This window comes from Phyllobates terribilis, unplaced genomic scaffold, assembly GCF_046119375.1.
Source record: "Phyllobates terribilis strain yellow unplaced genomic scaffold, ASM4611937v1 Scaffold_3__8_contigs__length_932513732, whole genome shotgun sequence".
Classification (NCBI taxonomy): domain Eukaryota; kingdom Metazoa; phylum Chordata; class Amphibia; order Anura; family Dendrobatidae; genus Phyllobates; species Phyllobates terribilis.
This window is the reverse complement of record NW_027362763.1, coordinates 192082375-192098229: the sequence shown is the minus strand read 5'-3', so window position 1 is coordinate 192098229 and position 15855 is coordinate 192082375. Positions and strand designations below refer to the sequence as shown.

The following is a 15855-nucleotide window of genomic DNA, read 5'->3' as shown; positions in this document are numbered from 1 at the left end:
CTCATATCGAAAGGAGTGAGGGCCCTGCTCGCAAGCTTACAGTCTATGAGGAAATGGGGGGAGACACAAAAGGTAGAATGTACATATATTGTATAATGCAGCCTTGATATACTGAATAGGATAAATAATAATACATGGACTGGTCGTCAGCCAGTATGTGTACAGTCCTGACAGAGGCTATTATGTGCATGGATGGTATGAACCTGAAGTTGAAGAAGATTTTAATATGGGGGAAAACTGGGAATGACAGATAGTGTTTAGGCGATACGCCAGTCTAAAGAAATGTGTTTTTAGGGTTCGCTTGAAACTGTGGGTACTGGGAATTAATCGAACTGTCCTGGGTAGTGCATTCCAAAGAATTGGCGCAGCACGCGAGAAATCTTGGAGACGGGAGTGGGAAGTTCGGATTATGGAGAATTTTACTTTTAAGTCATTGGCAGAACGGAGGGCATGTGTAGGGTGGTAGACTGAGACAAGAGAGGAGATGTAAGGGGGTACTGAAGCATGGAGCGCTTTGTGGGTAAGCGTGATAAGTTTCAATTGAACTCTATATTGGATGGGCAACCAATGCAATGACTGGCACAGGGAAGAGGCATCGGTGTAGCGGTTGGCGAGGAATATGATCATTGCTGCTGCGTTAAGGACGGATTGGAGAGGGGAGAGTTTAGTAAGAGGGAGACCGATTAGTAGAGCGTTGCAATAGTCAAGACGAGAATGAATAAGAGCGACAGTAAGAGTTTTTGCCGAGTCAAAGGTGAGAAAAGTCCTGATTCTTGAGATGTTTTTGAGGTGTAGATGACATGAACGAGCGAGTGACTTGATGTGAGGAGTGAAAGAAAGATCTGAATCAAAAATGACCCCAAGACAGCGGGCTTGTTGCTGGGGAGTAATGGTTGAGCCACAAACGGAAATGGCAATATTGGGCACAGGTAGGTTAGTGGCGGGAGGAAAGACGAGTAGTTCAGTTTTTGACAGATTCAGTTTTAGGCAGAGGGAGGACATAATGTTAGACACAGCAGAAAGACAATCACTGGTATTTTGTAATAATGCAGGGGTGATGTCCGGAGCTGAGGTGTATAATTGGGTGTCATCAGCATAGATATGGTACTGAAAACCGAATCTGCTGATTGTTTGTCCAATAGGAGCGGTGTTTTACTACCTTTCTACAATATATACAACGTTTGGGAGGGAAAAAAAAAAATCATTCTTGTGTCTACATATTCTAAAAAGCCATAAGTCTAATATTTTTCTGCCAACGTAGATTTGTGAGGGCTTATTTATGCTAAGTAGTTTCATTGTCATTTTGGTGTACACATGAGTGTTATCACTTTACTTTAATCACACTTATAGGGAGATTTAATGAACAAAAGCAAAAAAAGCATTTATTTTTTTATTTTAAACACCTCTCACTATTCGGTATAATTGGTACACTGACTTTATTTTATGGGTCAATAGGCTAATGAAGATACCAATATTGAATTTAGCTTTTTAAGTCTTACTACTATTGCACAAAGAAACTATTTTAAAACAAAATTATTTATTTTTTTCTTTTGGTTGAAGTATTCCGTTTCCCTATAGACAGAGTGGTGTGGGCTTGTTTTCTTTTTTTCTGGACAACCTGGGGAACATTAGACTCTGATTGCTTTTTACTTTATTTTATTTTTTTGGTAAGCGGGATGTAAAAAAACAAAAAAAAATTGTAAATTTTATGAGGTTTACCGTATGGGATAAAAAAAATATATATTCTAGTTTTATAGTATGGGTCGATACAATTATAGAAACATACAAGTTATATCTTTTTTATGCTTTACTACTTTTGCACAAAAAAACCCCCATCACTTTAAAAAATTTTTTTCCCATATTCTGTGAGCTATAACTTTTTCATTTTCTGCTTACAGAGCTATGTGAGGGTTTCTTTTAGTTGGTGCCATTTTAAGATTCATACAATGTTGTGATCACTTTTTATTAAAATATTTTTGATGTAGGTTGAACAAAAAAAAAAAACAGCAGTTCTGGCATGCTTTTTAATAGTTTGTTGTTGTTTTTTTAATTTGCAGTGTTCACCATGCGGGATAGATACTGACATAGCTTTATAGTACAGGTCATTATGGATGACCACATATCTAATATGTGTCATTTTTTGGGTGTTTGATTTAATCTGTGTAAAAAAAAAAAAGAAAAGACAAACACATTCCTCAATAAAGTAAGAGGAATTTTTTTTTTTTACAATGCTTGCTAGCCCCACAAAAGGGACCTGAACATGCGATCCTTTGATCACATAGGTGCCCCACCCCTGATCTTTTTTCTGCCAAGGGCCATTTGGATATTTATAATATCTTTCAGGGGCCATACAAATTGAACGCTAATTCTGCTCACAAAGTACGTCCTGACGCTAGCACTGGTGTCAGGACATAATCTTTCATTGCACGCGCCTCAGCGTTCAGTAGTGAACAGCACGTGTCTGTACTCACAGGGCAAGAAGAAATTAATGGGCCGACGGCCGTCAAAATACAACTGCCGGCCCAAGCACTGTGGTCCCAGGAGATCTGCCTGAGGGCCGGATAAAAGGTCATCGAGGGCCGTAAACGGCCTGAGGTTCCCCACCCCTGGCATAGACCATACACCGCACTACTTATGTAGTGCAGGGCATTATCTCAGTCTGTCAGTGTTATTACCATCTCCAATAGGATCGAATAAGCTTTGGTCCATGGCCAGCCATAACATATCGGCAGCCTTCTGCAAATATCAGCCAAGGTGGGAAGATGGACTGACAGAGGGAACACCTCGTAGGTCACTATTTAGAAGTTATTCCTATCTCGAACATTTACAGCTTACGCACAGGATATACCCCGGCATCCTTGGGATGTCTATAAACATCCTAATACAAGATCTAACTCCCCATCATGAAATATATAAATCTATAAGCTGGAAGGGGTTATATCAGGTTTTTGAAAATGTTATTTTTAGAGATTTTTAATAAGTAAAAAAAAGACGACCCTGAAATATTGCAATTTTTTGACTGACATTTCCTGTACTGTAGAGATCACTTTTCAATAGTCATCTCATTATCACAACAGGGCAGGATTACAATGGAAGATAAAACCTCTATAGATAGTAGATACCACAGGATCCACCAATCACCAATAATGATCACAGCGCACCTCTTCTCCCTACTTGCACAAGGACCTTTGCTGAGCATTGCTAGACAACTCCCCTATGCTCTCTGAGGCAGAGTCTGTCTATTGCCGCCTATGGTCATGTAATGACTGTAAAGCACATTTTCAAGTGATGTTAATGGCAACTTAGGCAGTGTGAGACATGTAATGGCCGTTCTCCTGATCTCACTGCAGAGTTGTGTGTGATTAGGCCACATTCACAAGTTCAGTATTTGGTCAGTATTCTACATCAGTATTTGTAAGCCAAAACAAGGAGTGGAACAATCAGAAGAAAAGTATAATAGAAACAGATTATCAATTCTGCATTATTCACGCACTGCTGGTTTTGGCTTACAAATGCTGAACGTGGTCTTACTGACACATCTGCAGGTTCCTCTCAGTGCTTCAGCTTCTATCCCACAGGCAGCCAGTGTTGGAATACTGCAGTGTTGTATTACAGCAGAGCTGTGAGAGCTGCAGCTGCTAACGTGTTTGTTCTGAGATAAAGTTCAGTTCTCCTGTGTTAGTCACTTGTCTCACACTGGTAACTCCCCCATTTATTTTTAATAATCTCTGGAGGCAGATTCTGATGCAGATCTATGTCCGGTCCATACCTGGAACAGCTCATTTATATATCAGAAAAACATGGATTTCTCAGGAATAAGACATCAGATCACGGATATCAAGGTATCATTTTATTTGGCTTCCTATTACCTACATATCCATATAGACAGCTTAGGAGGGTGGATCCTACTGACAGATTGCCTTTAAGAGCGATGAAGGCCTGTGACGGCAGCATGGTGCAATAGGGCATGAGGAGGGAAGAGTTTATGGTAAGACATTTCTTTTGCTTCCTCTTTAGGTTTCTGGTTATGTCAATAAAAGATCATTTTGCACAATACACACAAATATGCTGATCCTGCTGGCTTTCCAAGTGTTGTGTAATAAGCAGACATGCTGAATGCTGATGTACGTCGAAAACAACATTTTTGCAGACCACACTCTGCAAAAAATAAAAACCAAAATCGCATAAACAAAGGTTTTCTAGGAAATCCTAACTGCTGAGTGTGAAATCCTAACTCTTTATGTTACAGAGGTTTGTTTACCTCTGGAACGTAAAATCAGCCTTTCCTCCATGACCACAACGGCCGTGTCTGCAGATGAAGCATCAATCCTGTGTCAGAAACACATCCAGTTGTTTGTGTAGAAAAAAACAAAAAAGACACTATGGCTCCAATTCATTAAGACTGGTGTTTCATAGGTCAGTCTTAATTAGGGGAGTGCAGGAAGAAGACACGCCAAATTAATTTAGAGGCGCACACCACTTAACAAATTTGGCGCATGTCATCAGTGGCGTGCGCCTCACCAAAAACATTACTGCCATCATGGACTGGAATAACATATCTGGCATAAGGAATGCCACCACTATTGATGAATCTGATGAGAAGGCATAGCTACATCCTTCCCACCTGGCTACATTTTGGCGGAGCTGCCTAAAAAACGGTCATGAAAACGCAGTAAGTCACAAAATTTGTAAGCAACTTCTGAAAGTTTTGCTGAATCAGCCCAACAACAAGATGGCAACAATTGTCCACCATTTTTCTCAACAATAGAGGGACATCGAAAAGCTATCAAATAAAAAACCTCATACTTATTTTACCGCTCACCTCTCAGGTCCCTCCACGCCTCACCATCACCCATCAGGTCCTTGACACATCTTCTAGATCCTACGGCACGCACACTGAGCCAGGACTGTTCTGTGCATGGTCACAGCACATGTCGTAACGTCATGACATTTCACACATTTACGGGGATTTCAGAGAGAGTGATGGGGATCAGAAGAGGAGACAAGGAACGGACTGGTGATGGGGAGGAGCGGAGAGTATTAGAATTTTTTCATATTATATTTATTATGCTCTGGGGTCTGGAGAGACCCCACAACATAACAACGGACATCAAATTTGAGGAGAATGACTTCTTCATGAATCGGATTTCCAAGGAAAATCCACGCGGACAGGTGAATTAAGTTTTGCCTGATCCATTCATCTCTACGATTGGGTGATAATGATCATTACTTTCATATGTATATTGAAAAACAGTCAATATCTGAAACAAGAACATCTCTGTAAAAGGCTTTAAAATGGGCAGTGTGGTGGCTCAGTGGTTAGCACTGTTGCTTTGCAGCGGGGGCTCCTGGGTTCAAATCCCAACTAGGACAATATCTGCAAAGAGTTTGCATCTTCTCCCCATGTCTGTGAGGGTTTCCTCCCAAAATCCAAAGACATACTGAAAAGAAATCTAGACAATGATTCCCAATGGGGACAGGGATGATGACATCTGTAAAGCGCTGTGGAATATGACGGCACTATATAAAGTGAATAAAAAACTGGGTGATGAACAGAAAATTTCTGCTACATACAGTACAGACCAAAAGTTTGGACACACCTTCTCATTTAAAGATTTTTCTGTATTTTCATGACTATGAAAATTGTACATTCACACTGAAGGCATCAAAACTATGAATTAACACATGTGGAATTATATACTTAACAAAAAAGTGTGAAACAACTGAAAATATGTCTTATATTCTAGGTTCTTCAAAGTAGCCACCTTTTGCTTTGATGACTGCTTTGCACACTCTTGGCATTCTCTTGATGAGCTTCAAGAGGTAGTCACCGGAAATGGTTTTCACTTCAAAGGTGTGCCCTGTCAGGTTTAATAAGTGGGATTTCTTGCCTTATAAATGGGGTTGGGACCATCAGTTGTGTTGTGCAGAAGTCTGGTGGATACACAGCTGATAGCCCTACTGAATAGACTGTTAGAATTTGTATTATGGCAAGAAGAAAGCAGCTAAGTAAAGAAAAACGGGTGGCCATCATTACTTTAAGAAATGAAGGTCAGTCAGTCCGAAAAATTGGGAAAACTTTGAAAGTGTCCTGAAGTGCAGTTGCAAAAACCATCAAGAACTACAAAGAAACTGGCTCACATGAGGACCGCCCCAGGAAAGGAAGACCAAGAGTCACCTCTGCTTCTGAGGATAAGTTTATCCGCGTCACCAGCCTCAGAAATCGCAGGTTAACAGCAGCTCAGATTAGAGACCAGGCCAATGCCACACAGAGTTCTAGCAGCAGACACATCTCTTCAACAACTGTTAAGAGGAGACTTTGTGCAGCAGGCCTTCATGGTAAAATAGCTGCTAGGAAACTACTGCTAAGGAGAGGCAACAAGCAGAAGAGACTTGTTTGCGCTAAAGAACACAAGGAATGGACATTAGACCAGTGGAAATCTGTGCTCTGGTCTGATGAGTCCAAATTTGAGATCTTTGGTTCCAACCACCGTGTCTTTGTGCGACGCAGAAAAGGTGAACGGATGGACTCTACATGCCTGGTTCCCACCGTGAAGCATGGAGGAGGAGGTGTGATGGTGTGGGGGTGCTTTGCTGGTGACACTGTTGGGGATTTATTCAAAATTGAAGGCAAACTGAACCAGCATGGCTACCACAGCATCTTGCAGCGGCATGCTATTCCATCTGGTTTGCGTTTAGTTGGACCATCATTTATTTTTCAACAGGACAATGACCCCAAACACACCTCCAGGCTGTGTAAGGGCTATTTGACCAAGAAGGAGAGTGATGGGGTGCTACGCCAGATGACCTGGCCTCCACAGTCACCAGACCTGAACCCAATCGAGATGGTTTGGGGTGAGCTGGACCGCAAAGTGAAGGCAAAAGGGCCAACAAGTGCTAAGCATCTCTGGGAACTCCTTCAAGATTGTTGGAAGACCATTTCCGGTGACTACCTCTTGAAGCTCATCAAGAGAATGCCAAGAGTGTGCAAAGCAGTCAAAGCAAAAGGTGGCTACTTTGAAGAACCTAGAATATAAGACATATTTTCAGTAGTTTCACACTTTTTTGTTAAATATATAATTCCACATGTGTTAATTCATAGTTTTGATGCCTTCAGTGTGAATGTACAATTTTCATAGTCATGAAAATACAGAAAAATCTTTAAATGAGGTGTGTCCAAACTTTTGGTCTGTACTGTAGGTGAGGTTGTGGAAGACAGTTTCGCAGGTCATGCACCATGGCAACATGAAGCATAGCAACAGAAACTATAATACTTATATATTAGTAAGTGCCACAAAGTATTGTCCCTAACACAACTGAGGATGTAGCGGTCAACTGCTATAAGCCATTAGTGAGCCAAGTCTTGTATTATGTTGGGTTGTTTCCTGCAGTATATACATTATTTCTATACAGATACAAAGAAGATTTTACTTCTCTTACAATAGTTACTAGAGGTGTTATTGTAGGACGCAGTTTACCCTGGTTTCCCACAATAACTTGTGGCACAGATGGCATGACTTACTGATACAGCACTAGTAAAATGTCAATAAGGAAATTGCTGTTGTTTTTGGGTATGGGACATTGTTGAATTGCAACATCAGGAGGAAAACTAATCTGAGGCCAAATAAAACAAAATTCAGCCTTAAAGTAAATTTGCACAATTTCCAATAGAAGTCCAAGTACTGAGACCCCCATCGTTCACTAGAATAATGCAGCTGTCAGTGATCATCTAGATTGGGGCCACTGTACTTTATTTTCTAAAGATTACTGATATCGATCGATTCCTGCTGTAATGTAATTCTATGACAAATGTAATTCTATCAAATTGTATAAAATATATTTATCCAGAATTTGGTATCAACTGTGGGAGGAAAAGGAGTTAAAGGGGTTTTTTCAACAAAGTTAATTTTAATCAACATATTAATCAATAGATCTTGGAATAATAATAATTTCCACAATTGGATGTGTTTCAATAAAATGTTCCTGTGCTGAGATAATCTTATAAATGTGCCCCTGCTGTGTACTGTGTAATGGCTGTGTCTGACCGTGCAAGAACATGGTCTGATCATACCACATCTCCTGGGCAGGGGAGGACGCAAAAGAGTATACAGACATTACAGCAGGGGGTCACAGATTATTCTTTCTCTGAGGGAACACATTGCTTAAAAACAGGTAGAGAAATATTTTCCCTCACAAAAAGAATCAGCTGTGATCCCGTGCTGTAATGTCTGTATACTCTCCATGCTCCACACCCTGACCAAACAAGGTCTACCAGGTTTCCTATGTGAATACAAGTGGTTTTCACAAGGAATTGTCCTCCCTGGAAGGTGAGCGGATTACCATTTTTTTTTTCTTTCACAACACAATAATGTCATGTTACTCATTGGATATAATTGAAACTACACCACTGCAGGAGGTGAGTATCCACTGGTTTTATTTTAATTGGGGGTTCTGAACTGATTTGGCTGGGTTTGCCCAGTAGTTGACAACCCCTTTAAGGCACCCTAACCATATGCCATATCTGGGCATTAGTAGGTTGCAGAGAAGGTCTACTTCTTAAAGCTTATCTGTCATCAGATTTCATAACAAACTGCGTATATTATTAAATAAATCTTTTAGACCAGATGAGACCGGTGTGTTTGCTTTGACAATCAATGTCAGAAGGCTGTAAAGTCCTAATATTATACTTATTATTTTAGGACTTCAGCTTCATGAGTCCAAGTGTATTCAGTCTCTGCCCACCCACCCAGCCTGACTGACAGGTGCATCTTGCACTGAGCAGTGTGGGAGCTCAGCAGCAGGAAGGACCCTGAGGAGCTCCTAATCAGACTAGGTAGGGAGAGATTCAGCAGTGGCAGAAGGTAGGAACACTGAGGAGCGGACAATCAAGTAAGATGGGGAGAGAATCTGCAGAATCAGAGAGGAGAAACATCAGGCTGTGTGGGCGGAGATGGAGTTAAGCTTTCATAAAAGATTATACAACCATTGTGACATGGGTTTTCTAAGTAAATACAGCATTCTTATCAGGCCTGTATAAGTCGAACTGGACACACAATGTTAATAGTGGCTGCAGAGCTAAATAAAATATTTTCCTCAAGGCAAAAAAGAAGTATTGGCAATCAAAGTATTTTGAGTGAGTATATGTTACTATCAGCACAACAGGCATAAGTGTGAGTCATTTACAGACAGATAGTGTTGGGGGAGGGGCAGTACAGCAGAGCGGACAGTGCTATGAGAGGAGGAGAGCTGATAGAAGAATTTGTAATGTGACCAAATTCAGCAGGACTTACTAATCATGCAGGAGGTTAGACCAGGAGATCAGAGCTGTATCCTTACATCTCACACATTGAGTAACCTAAAGCTATAGTTGGGGCCATCTTTCTACAGTGTGTTGCTGCCTGCTTATAATTGGGCAACTCATACAGAAAGTTTTCACTGAGGGTGTGCACTATCTGATACCACCCACTTGAATTTGATAAAAGTTAACTCATTAGGTTATTAGATTCCAAATCTTCATTCTCGGCAGCGCATCATCTGGTGCAAACAGGACCTGTGCTGTCGAGAACAATGGTAACCTATGAAAGAAAAACAGATCCAGCAGAGATCAGTTATTTAAAAACTGACTGAAGTTGTGTCTGCACATCTTTTTTTACCAATGGATTGCTGCTGGGTGCGTTCTAATGGATCATTACGGGACATGTGAACACTGCCTAAGCCAGGGGTCCTCAAACTTTTTAAACAGGGGGCCAGTTCACGGTCCCTCAGACCATTGAAGGGCCGGAATATAATTTTTTTTAAAAAAAAACTATGAACAAATTCCTATGCACACTGCACATATCTTATTTTGAAGTAAAAAAACAATACAGGAACAAATACAATATTTAAAATGAATAACAAGTAAAGATAAATCAACCGGTATTTCAATAGGCAGCATAGGTCCCCAATAGGCAGGTAAATATCCCCAATAGGCAGGTAAATGTCCCCAATAGGCAGCATAGGTCCTCAATGGGCAGGCTGTTTCCCCCTTATAATGCCCTATGCAGGCTGTTCCCCCCCTTATAATGCCCCATGCAGGCTGTTCCCCCCCTTATAATGCCCCATGCAGGATGTCACCCCCCATATAATGCCCCATGCAGGATGTCACCCCCCATATAATGCCCCATGCAGGATGTCCCTCCCCATATAATGCCCCATGCAGGATGTCCCTTTCTCCCACCATATAATGCCCCATGCAAGATATCACTCCCCTGTCTTTATAATGCCCCATGCAGGATGTCACCCCCCCATATAATGCCCCATGCAGGATGTCACACCCCCCATATAATGCCCCATGCAGCATGTCACCCCCCCCATATAATGCCCCATGCAGCATGTCACCCCCCCATATAATGCCCCACGCAGGATATCACTCCCCTTTCGTTATAATGCCCCATGCAGCATGTCACTCCCCCATATAATGCCCCATGCAGGATGTGACCCCCCATATAATGCCCCATGCAGGATGTGACCCCCCATATAATGCCACATGCAGCATGTCACCCCCCCATATAATGCCACATGCAGCATGTGACCCCCCCCATATAATGCCCCATTCAGGATGTCACCCCCCCATATAATGCCCCATTCAGGATGTCACCCCCCCCATATAATGCCCCATGCAGGATATCACCCCCCTCTCTTTATAATGCCCCATGCAGCATGTCACTCCCCCATATAATGCCCCATGCAGGATGTCACCCCTCCATATTATGCCCCATGCCTCCATACATAAAAAAATAAATAAATAATAATAATAATAATAATAATAATAATAATAATAATAATAATAATAATACTCACCTCACTTCTCACCTGCTGCCGCTGCTTGGGTCCAGACTCCAGCGTCGCCGGAGTCGTCCCGCTCTGCGCTGTCCGTGACGGCTCAGGGGAGGGCGCGGTGGAAAGACGTTACCGCACCCTCTGACCTGAGACGTCACAGGGAGCGCACAGCAGGAAGACAGCGGATCTGCGGAGGCACGGGGAGGGGTAAGTATCCAACTGCCGGGGCCCTGAGAAAGCGGGGGGAAGGGCGGGCGCTGACACCGCTCTCCTCCGCCCACAGCCCGGCGGGCCGGATAAAAATCCTCTGCGGGCCGCATGTGGCCCGCGGGCCGTAGTTTGAGGACCCCTGGCCTAAGCGGATAACATCCTCGTTAACTCTGGTAATATGTGATTTCTGTGATGTTGGACAGCAATACCGGAAATGGTGATGAACAACTAACCAGGGCAGAGTGATCACTGAGGGATTTGGATAAACTAAGTAGATAGATAGCACTAATCTATCCATTTCTAGTGGAAACTTTGTGAAATTAAAATATGTCAAATAAAACAAAAATCTTCAAGATCTACAAGACATAATGCAACTGTTAGCAGAAGAGATCAGGAAAGGTCAAGACTTAATGTTACAAGATCACAAGGACTCATGAATCAAAGCCGTGACATGGCACCTACTGGTAGGAAAGAATCAATTACTCCATGTAGAGAAAGAATGCGACTTTTAGAACTGCGGTTGTAGATCTGCCAGTAGAAAAGCAGCAATTGTTTTTCCATAGACGAGCAGCATTCCAGATTTTCCTTTATTTCTTTACCTTGCACATCAGAGATTCCCAATCACTGTATTTTCACCGCTAGTAAACTTTCCAGAACAGACAACTAATTAGACCATGAAAGAATATTATTTTATTGCTCAATGTTCTGCTGGTGGACGTTCCACCATTACCTGCATCTGTCAATTTAGGTAGACACTTTCAGAACATCAGTTCAACGCCTTTGTGTGGATTTTTCCTGTACATATAACGTTTTTTTGGGGAAATCAGCAGCGACATCTGCAGCACAATTTTCAAATACGCAACAATCAGAGAATTCCTTTGTAAAATGTGGATGGAATTTTGTAAAATCTCATTTAAACATTGGTACTGTAATAGGCAGATTTTTTTCATCCGAGCAGTGTGCGCAGTGTAGCACCGGCGTCTCTGCACAGTCCCTCCCTCCTCGGCAAAAATGCCGACTTACTCACCGCCGCAGCCTCAGTCCCGCTCCTCCTCCTCCTGCTGCCCGGGGTCTCCGCACGGCTTGCAAATCCCTGGGCACTGTGCTTAGGGCTTGTGTGCGCTCCTCACATCTTAAAAGGGACAGCGCATGCCATCCTAAAGTGTACACAGCCAATGGCTGGGAGACCCTTATTTAAGGCACCTCCACCTGTTGGGAGGTGCCCGAGCAATGTTGTTTGTCTGCTCCCTACACACTTGCTAGTTGTCAGTTCCCTAGTTCATTAGTACCTGCTTGTTCTGGTCTTGTTCCTGCCGGTCCTTGCTTGTGCCTTCCAGCCGTACCTGCCTGCACCTGCCTGTGCCCACCTGTATACCAGCCGCACCTGCATCAGCCAATACCAGCCTGTCTACCATTCGTGTCTGCCAGCACTTGCCTGTGCCCACCGGTATACCAGCCGCAACTGCCTGCATCAGCCAGTATCTGCCTGTCTACCATCTGTGTCCGCCAGCACCTGTCGCTCCTGGATTCGTGCAGTGCCTGTCCCTTGGGGGTCAGTTGGTGTGCATCCAAGGTCAGTCTTGGTGAGGCATCTAGTCACTTCCCTCCAGGATCTCCTTGGATCACGGCACAGTGGTTCCACCACTCCCATTACTCGCATACACCAAGTGATCAAACACTTCTTAGTGAATTTGTGCATGTGGATTTTTCTTTTTTTTTTTTTTATTTTAGAAAATCTGCTCCTGGCCTAGGCTTTCTGTGCTCCACAGAGACATCGCCTTGTTAATATAAGCAGGACTAGACCGGATTAGAGAAATACGTGCAAAGTCGCAGAGGTGGTCAGGACAACCAGGTCATTGAGGACTGCGGCTCTAAAAATACACCCACAAAACAAGGGAAATACATTGGTTTACTGCTTCCATCAATGTGGACAATCAGCCTGTACAAGAAAAACACTTTCCACCTGCTTATTCTCCATTTATCTCCACCCTTCTCTTGCTCTATGAAGCCAAAGAGATAGAGGGAAAATAAGCAGGTGGGAAGGTGTAGCTAAATAACTGGCCCCAAGTGATGGACCTAGGTCTTTATTCAACCTACGTTACTATGTATACAGTACATGCATGTTACTATGATGCACAGAGCGCCGTTGCTTGGTTTGAACAGTCATTCTGTGCTGTCAGAGTCCCTTTAAAGCAGATCTGTCACAAGATTTCACAAAACATAAATAGATCTTTTACACCTGATAAGGTGTACTTACTTTGAATATTTATAACAGAATGGTGGTATAATCCTGATATTAAGATGAGCATTTTAGGAGTCCAAAAAAATAAAAAAGGACAGCGCTTGTGAGTCCAACGTATTCAGTCTCCGTCCACCCAGGTTGACTGACACCTGCAGCATACAAGATTACATAGCCATTCAGACATGTATTGCTTAAAGTAAGTACACCATCCTTGTCAGGTCCAGGACATATTTAGCAATGTATGCCGATTGTATTGTGAAATCAGGTGACATATCCACTTTAAACAGATAAGATTATTCTCAATAGTGTTTCAAAAGAAAGACTATGAGGTTTCTCCATTAACAATGCCCCACCTGCTTGCGGGTTGCGCATGGTAGGTTAGCAGTGCAGCGATACCAGTGACCACCCATGGGCCGGTATAGTGCCATTTCTGGAAGTAAGCAGCCATGTTGTTATAATCATGTATAATCCCTTTCATGGTTTACTCTTTCATTTTCTAGTAATTACCTGAGTGATCATTTATATCAATAATGGTTAAAATACATGTGTTATGTACCTGAACTCTATACCTAGAGGACGGTAGATCGGATATCCACAATAGTAAAGACCACTAGGAATCGGAAACTGCCTAATTTATACTTTTTGTATAAAGTTTCACAAAAGAGAAGCTTTTAACTTGTTTCCTAATGCAACATATGAATTTGCTTTATGTCACCTACTTGGCATTGGGTGGTGGCAGTTTTCTTTATAAATAAAAGGCATTGAAAACAGAGAATCAAATGAGACTAGAATCCATTCCTGCAGATGGAAAATCCCATCAGAAACGAGAAAGAACCTGAAGACACCACAACAACAGTCGGTAATGGGCAAAAACTTTTGCGCGTTAATAGTCTGATACCTTGCATCCCGCTTGTGGCCGGGGCTTCATGAGTGGGGTCGTGGTACAAAGTTCAATCGCTTCTGGCTCGTGGAAGATTACTGCTGGGAGAGGCTCTTTACGAAGGGTTAACACGTTCAGCTTTGACTTTATCATGGTCTGGAAGTGCTATGAAGAGAATGAGAAGTATTTAACACAAGGCACAGATTAGGGGCAAAACAACCGAGAAAAGGAAGTCCTGAAAAATCGTCTTAAGTAAACAATAGACCCCTTCAAAAGGTCTTATTACGCACTTACCATGATGTGATAATCAATGCACTGAGCAAATAAACAGCAACATGTGGCATTTCTTATGCAAGCAAAGGGATCTATTCATAGGGAGCAGTAGGAATGACATTTGGTATACTGCACAAAAGCAATTCCGGTAATGCCAAACTACAGATTTACCGTAGACGGCTAAGACAAACTATCACAATGTAACTATTTATTCCTGAGCCAACAGTGAGGAAAAATTCATTTTTTTTGTGTTTTTTTTTTACTAATCATCTAGGAATGTGACTCAACTTTAGGATTGAGCAATTTACCTCTGAAGACCTAGAGAGCGCTATTTTATAATGTCCTAGCTCCTAGTATTTTACACAACAGATGTATAAATTGCTTATAACAGCATGTACCTTACCCCGCTAATGTAGGCACGGTATAGTAAACCCGTCATCTGTTCCTAATACAGAAGGTAGCATGCAATGGTATATCCAAGGTGCAATCCATTACTCTAACAACGGCTTTCTGTTTCATCTCTACCATTAAAAGCTTCTGGTTTGAAGGCAGAATAAGGAAATATTATTCTGTGTTCTTATACTGAGGGGTAAAGGTTGGGTCTGCTGTGGAAATCCATTGTCGGAAAACCCTATTAGGGCATTCTGAGTAAACAGATAGTTCATTTTTTGCCACCTCCAAGAATTAGCAGAAGCTACAACAACAAAAAGTTACCTGAAAGATAATGAACTGAAGTATAAGTTGGTATGCATGCAAACAAAATAGGAGCATGTTCACATTGGCCATTAAACAGACAAAACCCAAGACAGAAACAAAAGGCAACAAAAAAAAAGTTGCAGTCTCTGGTGGAGCAGCATATACTAGTCTAGTTTTATGGAGCAGAATCGTGCATGTTAGAACAGGATTCTCCTGCATCAGACCACAATCCATACGAAAGCATGAAGTTGCACACGTGACTGGTCCGAGTATTACAACAGCAGTCTCAAAACTACCTAAATTTGAGAGAAGGGAGGGAAAGATTAGAGAAAATTTTCATAGCCAAAACAAAAGTTGCCAGATTTATGTCACAGGCTACAGCACAGACAGCTATGCACAGGAGTTACACAGACACTACAGCAATAAGCGAATACATTTTTAATGAAGACCATATAGAAAGTTGCTAAATTTCACATTTAGGAAACAAACAAAATCATTCAGCCCCTTTCCACTACAGCTTTAAGAAATAGGAAGCACCCATTCCCCCATTTCTGGCCAATTTTAGTGTTTGCACAGCTATCTGCTAATAAACATTTTAAATAAACTTATATTACCAAGTCATTTCTCCAGACTGAAATACGTCCCACAAAACTTTCCAGCAACATCAGTCACAGAAAGAAAAAAAAAAGAAAAGAAAAAACAGCAATACTAGGCAAAATATTCTACCTTTAAATAC

At 42.0% G+C, this 15855-nt stretch overlaps 1 protein-coding gene across 1 annotated transcript in view; it reads right to left on the bottom strand.

The window, feature by feature from the left end:
* Positions 1-15855, bottom strand: part of PID1 (phosphotyrosine interaction domain containing 1) — an 81662-nt gene that overhangs the window by 24616 nt on the left and 41191 nt on the right. The window contains exon 2 of the mRNA XM_073674413.1: positions 14169-14315. Within this exon, the coding sequence (XP_073530514.1) occupies positions 14169-14315 (147 nt within the window). The remainder of the gene's footprint in view (positions 1-14168; positions 14316-15855) is intronic.